Source organism: Varroa jacobsoni, unplaced genomic scaffold (assembly GCF_002532875.2).
Source record: "Varroa jacobsoni isolate VJ856 unplaced genomic scaffold, vjacob_1.0 scaffold_603, whole genome shotgun sequence".
NCBI lineage: Eukaryota > Metazoa > Arthropoda > Arachnida > Mesostigmata > Varroidae > Varroa > Varroa jacobsoni.
This window is the reverse complement of record NW_019213505.1, coordinates 5,366-17,573: the sequence shown is the minus strand read 5'-3', so window position 1 is coordinate 17,573 and position 12,208 is coordinate 5,366. Positions and strand designations below refer to the sequence as shown.

The following is a 12,208-nucleotide window of genomic DNA, read 5'->3' as shown; positions in this document are numbered from 1 at the left end:
GGCTAGGCTTGAACGTTAAGTATCGAACATAAATGTGGAACGAGCATCTGATGGTACTTACAAGGTACATAATTCCGTCGGGTAGTTTAGAGATCTTGCTGTTTATACGCCACTTGGGCGAACCGCCGCTATCTATTCGTAACCATTGTGTTTTTACTATTCAACTAGTTGAGTCTCTGCTTTTCTGCGCCAAGACAACACTTCTCAGTGAATTTCGCATGAACGTCGTAACGCACTATTATGATTTATATATTTACATTGTTCAGGTATTCTTCTCATCAGCGAAAGGCGGCTCGTCATGTCAAATCTACTTCATGACACTCAACAAGCCGGGTATGGCCAACTGGTGAAGTAATAGGTTGGAGTCAGGGTGAGGATTGAGAATGAATCGGATATCGAGGATATAACGAGCGACGAGGGACACTGCTCGGAAGCCTGATCTAGTCAGTCAGCCAGCCAGCCAGCCAGCCAGCCGGCGTCTTTCACGACGATGACGACAATGATGCTGACAATGTTGATAATGACATTTTGTTGTTTTTGTTGACGATGGCGCACCGGCTAAGTTGCATTCTGCAGCCTACGACGGCTCAGGCAGATGAGTAGTCGTCTCCGTCGACGTTTCGTCCAGGTTGTTAAACCAGTTTCGAGTCCAGGTGTCGCCGGCGCGGTGTCATAGAAGCTTAGTCCGTTTTTCCCTATCCTCTAAAAGGTGTAACAATATATATAACTATATGGTACCAGCACTGTTCTTCTACCAAAACGGGAAAGATACAATTAAGGGATCGCACATCGTTGCGGGCTAACGTACGAATAACGAAACCGATAGACGTGTTAATTTGCTTTGGGAAGACACAGACATGGGTCTTGTACATGGATGGGTAGCAATGATTGTAGTAAGATAGTTGATAGCCGTATTAGTGATAGTAGTAGCGGTAGAAACAGTTGGTTTTTTGGGCTAGTAATAGCTTCTAAGGAGTAACTTCTATGGAGCACTGTCGATGAGGTGCGGCAGGTCAACCGATGTCGAGGAATGAGTCTAGCGTATAGAAACAAAACCACAACGAGGTAGAACAGCATTACATTGTATAGGAATGCTGTTATAATGAACGGACACATACGACTATACGAATGTATTATAAATGTGTGCGTGCGTGTGTGTTAGTGTGCATGTGGGACATTTGCGTGTGTGGCTTTGTGCTTACAGATGTACGCGTTAGCATAGAAGCAGGACATTCGGGTTAATCTGAACACTGATATAAATTTAGCGCATGAACAACAGGCCAATCAATAGGAAACAGTCAGTGAACAAGACAACAGGGAATAGCTGATCACCTTTTCGATGGAATTTGGGGAAGGCGGAATCATCAGGACCCGCGTCGGTTGTAGTCTCTCTGTAACTGTTCAGCGTATAGCTGCGCTCATTATTTTGTAGCAGAACAAGCTTAGGCCTGTCGTCCGTCGCCTGCCTTTACAGCGCCGCCTGGCAAAGGATTGGCGACCCAGCTGTGGGCCCAAACAAATACACAAACGCGCTTACCCTTGCTTGAAGTCTCCAGTCTGTCGGATCTAGTGGAAAATACTGGGTTTAGTTCGAATGTGATGTACAAGTATTACATAAAAAGTAACGGCGATAAACAATAATGGCGGCGGTGATGATGGAAAATGATGATATATTAATATGAGAAAGATGCAAAACAAACTAAATAATTCTATAATAATAACAACCATAACGAAAAAGGATGGCTATATCTAAGATTATATATTATAATGGTGTCAGCTATGTGCTGACTGATGATATGATATCATCGTGTGCGTGACTATTATTGATTATTACAGTCTATGTAAAGGTATGAACGCTCATAAGAGATGGCATCAAATTGTGTGGCTCTGGGAAAAGACAAGGTGCGGATATGGTAAGAATCTAAATGAAATAAAAAGCCAGACAACAGCAAAGAGAGATTTTTCAAAAAGCAACATAAAGGCGTAATAACGTTTACGTGCGTCCACGTAACTCTGTTTACATCTTGCATTGTGTAACGCCCTACCTATGCAGCAGCTGCAGACTCAGAAGACGCAACTTGCGTTGTCATCGCCTATTGTGTGTGGTGTAATTGCGGCGTAGTACGCGACCGACCACTATTAAGAACTTAATAGCAAAATAAGACAAAAGATGATATAAGAGAAATATAGGAACACGAACAGGGAGCAAACAAAGAGAACATAATCATAAAAGAAACGTAAATACACAGAAAAATTTAACGAAACGCCGGAAGAGACAGCGAAGAACAAAGATGCTTGCGTCACATCGAACATTTCGAAGAGGCAAGTAACGGAGGAGACGACTATAGCGACGAGGATGAATAAAATATTATATAATAACAAAAAACTAATTATAATATTGATTATTATAATAAGTCTGTAGTGCCAACCTGCCACCGCGGCCCCGCCCAGGCCACTGTCTGCCCGGCTCGGGTCTGAACACAACAATAATATAGCAGCCCTATAACATCAACAATTAGTACTATTGCTACCATATGTACGCGTTCCGTGTCTTGACAACAAGCTTTTAATCAAGAGAACGCGAGAGAGTGGTGCACGAGAGAGAGCGAAGGAAATCGTATAGATATATGGAAAATAGAGCACGAATAGAGTGAGCTGTCATATGGAGGTAGAGGAGGCATTGCATGCGAACGACAACGTCGGCTCGTTACTATATAATAAAAATAAGACCGAAGTGACGAAACGAGCCGCGAGAGACTAAGGGTTACCACAAAAGGTCACATTATCGATATCAGCAACGGGAAGGAGTTTTGACATGAACAAGAAGCCGATAACGTCGTGCGAACAATTGACTGGCTACTAAATTGAGAAATACTTAGATCGACAACGGGTACGAGAAAATGGAGGTGACGAAAAAAAGGAAGGGATCGTGTATTTTTCTAGCCATTCGAAACAAAACATGCTGTGGTTTGCCATATAATGACCACATAAATACAATGCAAAATATATGGGTCGATGTCTGTAACAAGGAACCCAGTGAAATAACGATACTAACAAACAGTGACAAACCATTATCGTAATGCTATATATCGTCTCTAACTTATTATAGAGATAGCTTATTAACAAAGATGACGAAGGATGAACGAATGGTAATATGCACGAAGATCGATGACAACAAATTTCAACCACTGCAAGAACTGTAAAACGAACAAGAATTTAGATAACAAAAGTGCAATAACAATTATAGCGAAAGATCGGTCCTTTCCTCAATTTATTCATTAACTACGTTGAATAGATAGAAAACCTACCATCTCACTAGTGATCAGGAAAGCCCCATACCCCCATTTCAGACCATAAAAGACTGTTAATAGTAGTAATGGCACGAACATAAAGGGAAACTAACAAAAACCGGAGGTGACGTTAATATGTAGACGCTAATGAAAGATAATGGGTACGATGGTATACGAATCAACAACGTAAATAACTTCAAGGATAATTGCGTAATAACTTTGTGTCCACGGTGAATAGACGGTTGTACATCAGCGATATTTATAGTAGAAACAATGATAAAATTTGAACAGTGACCACAATGAAGTCATGTTTTGAATTTGAACGAGGCACGAAATAGTTGGCTATGGCGGTGCAGGGAACGATTGCAGCCCAAGAATAAATGAGGTCTGCGTAAACCTACAGTAGGCTTTAGTTTCAAGTTGATAATTATGATGGCCCTTAAGGCTAAGATAATTGAGTAATCTAAGGCTGCTAAAACGTTCCCCGCCCAACTTACCGAGGGCGTGATTTCGTTTTCCCGGCAAACAGCATCGGTCGGTCCTGCTTTCTAACGGACAACAGAAGTTAGGCGTCCACCAGGAATGACCAAGGGAACAACCTGGTGTTTATTAGAAGAAAAACAAAAAATAACGAGTCAGATGGTATTCCAGTAATCCGCGTGCGTGCCTCGGCCGCCGAAACGAAACAGAAACATAGTGACTTGATTTGCCTCTCTCTCGTAATTACTTTGGTCGTTTGGGGCACTTTGTCACTTGCTGACATTTTCGGTTTTAAAAAAAAAAAAGACGAAAATAGAAAAATATACGCAAATGAAAAAAAATGCGAAAATGCGCTTAAGACGCACCGGAAACGGCGGGCGAAGGGCGGGCGCGCGAAGCTTTAAAAACCTAAAGCTGTCACAAGTAATGATAATAAACATAATTAAAGATTATTATTACCATACCGATGATGATACTGATACGATGATTATAATTATTATATAATGATTACAGAAAATCTAGTAAAATATTGATATATTGTGCAGCGTATTTATACAGAAACGCGTATAACGTGATAACAGAAGCGAAAGCAATGGTGACAAACTAATAAGCAACAAAAAAAAACACGGACAGCAACAATGGTACAGACGAGGGAAACAATTAAGGACAACAGGAAAAGAAGTTTCGCGCCGAACTTGAGGGTGGTACCATCGATGTGTATGGAAAGAGCGATTTTCGACTTGAAAGACGAAAAAATGCTAAAGCGATGTTTTTTGTGTTCTTTCTTAGTTTACACCTCACGGTTTCATATGTAGAAACAAAAAAAAAAAGACGATTTTTATAAGAAGATAAACAAATGCAAGAGCAGAACTTATATTACCTTAAATAAACTAAGCTAAGTATAATGAGCGTAAGTATACGAAGGTGTCTTTCTTGCGCGAGATAAGGCTTTTGCCATGCACGTATTGCCTGTGCTCGATGCTTGTTGAGATGGTTTTCATACGGGTTACCTTTTTCAGTTTCTCAATCTCGCATCAAATGGCTTCATCTATATTGTTAAAAAACATAAATCTAATGTGATGCTTTTTAAGAAGAGCCTCGCAATAAAAAAGACGCCCAGTTTTTAACTTTAACATACACGAATATATAATTCTACAACATATTTAAAACTATTGTAAATAATAAACACTATTTTTTTGTTTCGTATATATATATATCTATCTGTCTAAACACAGTTGTAGGTCTGGCTTTGTCAGATTCTCTAACGTGATACCTTTCGATATCTCATTGTGGAAAACATTAACCTTAATACTTATTAGACCATTTTATGAAGATCGTGGTCGGTGGCCACTGAAATGACGTTTTTTGGCCAGATGTTCGTTCGATTAACTCATTACGTAATCCATCACTGATAGATGACATAGATAAGAAGCATACCTGTGTTATCTTCTGTGCTTCCAATGTTTTTTCTAAATTCATTGGACGATACATCGTTCGCTATTCTATTCCTCAGAATTATTATATTCCACCGTAAATTAAACCAATTTTAATATATCTAATATCGCAAAATGCAACGATTACATGTTACATGAAAATGTTACGTTAACACACTTTTTGGAGTTGGTTTCAAATTTAAAATGGTGAGAGCGGAAAAGCGAGAGAGAGTTCTCCAAATAGCGTATCACATGGGCTGTTTTTTGTGATCCCTACCGTCTCATCCTTATATTATTAATTTTCGATCAAAAGGCAAAGCTAAATAACCTCGTGATCGCCCCGCTTATAACTGTCTATGTCCGCTTACTTCAGAAGCCTCACCACAAGACAATGACTGTCTCGTGTGTCAGCGCTCGGTTAACCTCCGTCCCGCTATCCCGAGTTTCTTCGACCGGTCGCGCTCGCTGACCGCCACCCATCTGCTTTCAGCATTCATAGTGAGACAAATGCGTCAAGGGGAAAAGGAAGAGATAAAAAGATTCCAAGTTTATTTCTCCATACGGCCTCCGTCTATAGCCAGGCCTGTGCCAATGGCCGAGGAAGCTGCCGCCGATTTCCTTCACCTCGAAATTTTAATTAACCGCCGCATCACCACGTCTCCGTTTCCCACTCCCACCTGCCTTTGGTGAATCTTTGTCGTACGTATGGTGGCGGTGGCCGTCGTGTTGGTCTATATGTGTGTAACAATAAAGGAGACTACGTCATCGCTTGACAGTACCGTAACGCTAGCAATATGGCGAAAAAAGAAAAAGAGGATCATGAGAAGGGAAAGTTATTAATTTTTGAAACCCACAGCGACGACAACGACGACACTGCCAGGATTAAATTCTCCTCTATTATAGAAGCCTCATTACTTTTCATTGTCGAAACAAGGTGAAGGTGGGGGGCGGGAGGCGGTGGGGTCAGACGTATATGAATGGTTACTGGTTAAATCGACCTCGTATTTCCCGCTAGCGAGTCGAGCAACATAAAAGCGCGCCGACGATTTTGAGAAAACAAAATACCTCTCATGTGACTGGAGCGAATCTAGCGCGTGACAAAATGTCATACGTTAGCAGTGGCTATAAAAGGCTATCCCCGTTAAGAGATACTTAGCGAAACGAGCTAAAAGAACTAGGTAGACGCCTCAATCGTATACTATGTTTCTATAACTGCAGTTACGAAATGAAGCATACCGGGCCCACACAGTACGTTTTCTATTGACGTTAGCATATGTACGTGGTGTGTGTATAATTCGTCGCTTCGTACTCGTTCTTCACGAGCTATATGACATCCCTGTAAACTTTTTAATTGTTAAACAATGCAAAACTCTTCGTTGCAAATCGAAGACACCGCAGAAATAACAATGAGATTTAGTCTTCTCATTATAATATGTGCAGATTCGCCTCCAGCTTGTCGGTGATCCAGTGGTCGGCTTGAGTTCCACTAAGACCCACGCGTACATTCTATAAAATATGGGCCAAATTCTTTAATACGTGTAAGTCTCTTCTGAATTATGTTTTAAACAGATAAACTTAATAAGTAATGTAATAGTGAGATTGTATTATGGAGCAAGTATAGTTACGTCGGCCTGTTTACGATCGTATTTCAAGTGAAACGTTAATGGGCCTTCCATAGGATCAGAAGGTCGACGCGCAGCGAACTTGATCGTTGTTGTGCACTCGCATGTACTATCAGCTCCATACTCTTAGATGGGCAAAACCTATTGAAAAAAATAAAAAATGAGCTAGGAGTTACCATAACAGAAAGACGAATCGAAGACAAAATGGTAGCTCAGTTACCGAAGACTAAATGCAAATGAACTTCTAAGCATCTGTTGATAATTGTTTCAAAACCGATCTAATCTATCAGGGCAGAATGTCTGATTTATTGTCCAAATCGAGACACAGACTCACCAGTCAAATCATGTATCTATCCGTTTATGTTTTTTAACGATCTGCACGCGATATCGATTCTGTTCAACTTATTATTAGTGAAATACCTTAACTGACAATAGTTTTATCGCCAGTCAGATTGATCAGCTTGACGACCTACTTAACGGCAAGTTACTTACTTAACTGAAGACGTTTTAAGCACTTTGATCTATTGTACAAATGAATATTTTCATCAACTAGGCTCGTTTTCCGAGCAAAATCATGCCAATACGAACGGCGATTGTGGGTGGTGATCAGTTGCCGCTAATTTGTGCTAGCTACGATACTACCCCGGTGTTGTACGTCATTTTTGCCCAGGACGAATGAAGGGAACAGCCAAAACAAGTGCACTAAGTCTTAGGAACATAACAAGTCTGGCTGGATTTAACGGTCCGCAAAAAGCATTCCTTCTCGATGTCGAAACGTACACTGAATCTGTTTTAAGCTCTTGCTTGTTTCATTTAAACCTCGTGGCCGGTCTTCACCAAGGCGTCATTTGCGTGTTCGTGGCTGATTACAGCACCGTATCCGTGTCGATTTCGCCGGGTCTGTATCTGCCCAGTTCAAACATCTAGCTGCTATCGAATAACGAACGCCACTATAGGGTACTGTCGTCATCAGCGTCATTATCATTGAACGGAACAATTATGCCACAATTAAAGATTATTATCACGAGATGAGCGGGGGCCAAGCGTCAAGTACATACAGCCAGCACTGTCTGTTGCTTAATCTCTCTGCGCCTATGTGTGCGTGTGTATGTAAGTATCTAAAACAAGAGAAGGTAGCGTATTCTTGAGTCTGCCGTCTCAGTTTGCTGATCCAGAACGAAGAACTTTTACTACGTTCGCATGCAACTTTCGAATGAACGAACGGACAGACTCTCGTCGTGAACGCCGCTGCTGCTGCTGCTGCTGCTGCTGCTGTTGTTGTTGTCGTCGACTATAGTGAACCCGATTGGAGTTCCTCAAGGTGACGGCAGCGGCGGTGGTAATGGAAGTTGTAGTTGTCTGAGGGAGGCCGGGCGTCAGGGCCTGGCTCAGGGTAACGTTATTGAGGTGCACACGGCTAGTTTGATCCAAATGTTTGCTTCGATTCACTGGGTCAATAATCGAGAACAAGCTGCAATAGGCTTCTGTATAGAACGCGAGAGTCTGCACGTGCCCACGAAAACATCGCCGACACGATAACTACATCGTCGAAATAGCGAAGATAATTTACTCTACGGTACGATAACATACTAAGAAATTCCAAATGACGGAGTCGATGTTTAATCGTTGTTAGAAATAATTGTCGTCCGTCTGCGAAGCGAGAGGCAGCGTCGATTCGTGCTGGTGAATTGGTAATATCTGGTGTAGGTCTCATGCGGTAGCTGTGAACACTGCCCTTCTTCAACCAGTTTCTGCTGGAGGGTTGGCCATCTCCTCGTTCTTCGCCTCCGAGACTATAATGAAATTCGTATTTTTAACTCGTCCAGTTAGAGGATACAAGGGTTTGATCTCACTGAACGAGGACGAAATTAGTAATAATCGTGGCTCTCGTCCGCAGGATATTCGAATATAGCGGACTATTCCGATATAGGGTCATCAGCCGGTCAAAACGACTCAATATTCACTGAAGTCCAACATGTAGCCCTTTAAGGATTGTTGAAATTTTTTCTTTTGGCATGACTTGCAGCATAGGGCGCGTTAGAGTGTAATGTTATCAGAATGTTTCGAATCAACCATTGTTAAAATATGCGCGAACAGAAATTCTTATTTACTCATTACCTTCGCAGTTCAGTTGGATTGTACGCCGCGATACCGGAAGATAATTATGTTGTCGCCATGTTGCGTCACTGTTCTAAAAAGACTAAAAGCGAAATTTTTTTTACCCATTCAGTATCGATCGATCACTAGATGCAAAAAATACTATGTATCATCGTTTGTGATTGCCAATGGCCTACGTTGGATACGTTAATAGATAAAGATTCGAAATACCTCCGAGGCTTTGATGGGAGTCTAGTCGCTCACATTAACGATAAATTAGCTTAAGACTCCGGCGAGGCGTAATTGAAGCTAGCTGGCAGTAAGTCTTCGAAAATATCCTCTTTCAAAAAAAGATCGTTAGGTCGTTTCGATTATGGCGTGATTTTACAGCCAGTGCGCATGATACGATATATTCGCTACCGATGATGTTAGTGTATGAGCAATTTTTTAATTATGTTCTTTTATATAATTGAGACAAGACCCGTGAGTGAGTGTATAATCTATCGCGTGCGATGCGACACCCTATAGCACCCAAGAGTAGTAACGCTGATATCTTGTGACCCTTTGCTGTTATGGCAATCTCTGGTGGCGGTGGTTTCCGTAAAGACCTTGTTAAAATCCAGAACAAATATATATGGGAGATATGGGTTAGTGCCAAGATTGATAGTGAAACGAAATCCTGCCAACTTACGTAAGATTTTTAGCAGTGATTGAATCGTACGAGTCACGAAAGCCATTTTCTACGGTACACGTATTTTATTTGCACCTCTTGTAGCAATGAGCGCTAGTTAGCAGACTGTCATTCATTATCTACTCTCTCATAGGTAAACTTCTGGCAGCCATATGTACTCCACGTATTCAACGTGTATATATATATGCGTAGATATATTTGTGCAGGCTATGCCAAAGGCGGCCGTAAGCCGGAGCAGTTGACTAGTTGGGTCTGACACCGCCGCCAGCATCGCCACTACAATAGACTCTCCGTGTCCAAAGGTCGAACGCCTAAAACTAAGGTTATGTTTTCGATGGATTCCGGGTCTTGGTCCGCTCTTGCTGGCGCGTTGCGGAGGTGTAGAAGGCAGGCCGTTGGCTTTGCCGCTCGGTCCGTCGGTAGCAGCATCAACGTATCAGGCAGGCAACTGAGGTATTATAAAAATGTCACCTTCCCCCTGCATCACTATTTACAACCTTTTCTTCGCGTTCTCTTCCTACATACTGCTGTTTAAAGATCACATGAAGGTCGTGGTCGCTACAGCCGGCCATTCTATCGTTGTCGTCATCAAGCGAGAAAAAAAACTAAGGAAAAAGGCCAAACTTTTCGTTGCTTCAACAGGAGAAGAAGCCGTCGTGCTAGCAGTCGCTTTCGTAGTGGCAGTAGTACAATCTGGCGAAGTGAAGCCAGAACAGCGGGCGTACATTTCGCGGCGTGGTTTCGGTGTGGCTTAGCGGCAAGTAAACACCCGCATATTGGGTATCATCTGAACATTTAGCTACGGTTGCAATTTACCGCCACGACGGTGCGTCATTAAAGATCGCCCGTAGATCGCGCAGGCCGCGGTCTAGGGACGCTGCGCCTGCGTCGTAGCTCTCGCGCGCGTGAAAGAGAAAGAAAGAGAGGAAAAGCTAAACGTGCGGAAATGTGCGCTGGCGTGCGAAGAGGCGCCGGTCGCCCATCCGCGGTAAGCGGGAGGTGTTGGTTGGTAGTAGTACTCGAACTACTCTAAATGGTCCAATAGGTGGATTTTGCCTCAGTCAACCAGAGCGACTCGCCTGTGTGGGCTCTGAGATTGAATCGAACGGCCAAAGCGTTGACCGTTTTAAAGGGATGGGGGAAACCCGGGAGATGCAGGAGCAGGGGAACGACGGGTGAGGGAGAAGACGATCTCTAGGCGATCTAGAAAACATCATTTTATTCTTGCTCCCGCACTGAACCGTATAACTATGAACTGTCTGATAACAAGACGGAATTGTTAACGATTTTAGAATTACGAAGTCAAAAACGAGCCTGGCAGGGGTGTTGAACAGGTTCATATAGTAGTTTACCTGAAACATCAATTTCTTAGAACTAACACCCCATAAACATATCAGCTGTCTTCCATAGATCGTTGTTTCTGGCTAGTTCTCAGGACGTGTTCACCCCATTCAAGGTGAATGATCTTGAAAATATTTTGTACTTTCTTCTATATATATAATAGCTGCATAAGCATAATGGACAGTCGGCAGGTTTTGATTATAGCAGTATTTTTTCGTTTGCTTGAAGATTCGTTATATGTAGCTGAGGTTGATTTTGATGTGTAAAAAACACCCGATACTATCGGCTCACTGGCTGAGTTATATGCAGATAACGCGGATTACCATAGGCTCATAGTCATCATCACCGTGCTATAACATATAGATATGTCTATTTTGAGCTGGCTATTACATAATAATAGCCATCAAACATAAAAGCTAGCGTGGTTTCAGAAACAAGGAATACATACAAGACCATCTGCTGTTTTTCGTATACGTTACATATTTAGACCTTCGAAGTCGCATTGAACCGCTTCAATAAGGATTATTATTTGCCAATATCCTCGATCTAATGCTAGCATGTATGACGACATTAACTACAGGCGTTAAAGAGGAATCAAGGTTAGGACGCGCCTGGTACTTTGTTAAAGTTGGGCAAAATACAAAAACATAAATAGGGGCAGACATGTATAAGATCTATAAAAAGCGTATCAATAGCGATTGTTTTCGGGGCCAAACCTGATACAAGTTTGGTACTTTCGACTATGAGAATTACCGACTAATAAAGGTATACAATTTGCTCTGATTGACACGACCTCAGTGGAGATGGTTGTTATACTAAGCCTGTCTGGTAACCGACAGGTCAGATGATCTGAAGTTTACATATGTCAACGAGGTTCTGACGAATTGTTGGCTGCCGTTAGGAAATGACATCAGTAATTATATGACGTGATAATGAAGGTTCTTTTTTTCCGTCTCTTCAACGATGATCTGCGTTACAACACTATGTTATGATCAACCCGAACTTTCCTAAAGAAATCTTTGCGTTGTCTTTTTGCGCTAGGAGTTGCGCCGCGCGGTTAACAGCCTAAGGGTAGGTCGAGTCCCGCACTTGATCCGGAAAAGGCGTCTCGAGTAGACTGAACAGGAACCCCATTACGCCGTAGCTATCCCCACTTTTTGTGCCTCAGCTTGTTGGTCCTACCTTTGATGCGTTCTTCAAGCGCCGAAAGTGATTACACTTGATCCGAATTCTGGGAATTCGCGGCACAACGAA

The 12,208-nt window shown here is 42.2% G+C and overlaps 1 protein-coding gene across 4 annotated transcripts in view; it reads left to right on the top strand.

The window, feature by feature from the left end:
• msn (serine/threonine-protein kinase msn) overlaps window positions 1–4,687 on the top strand; it is a 56,263-nt gene extending 51,576 nt beyond the window's left edge. For all 4 annotated transcript variants that reach the window (XM_022835706.2, XM_022835702.2, XM_022835705.2 and 1 more), the window contains one exon: window positions 267–4,687. In XM_022835706.2, coding sequence (XP_022691441.1) covers window positions 267–350 — 84 coding nt within the window. In that variant the 3' untranslated portion in view covers window positions 351–4,687. The remainder of the gene's footprint in view (window positions 1–266) is intronic.
• Window positions 4,688–12,208: the final 7,521 nt, after the last annotated feature.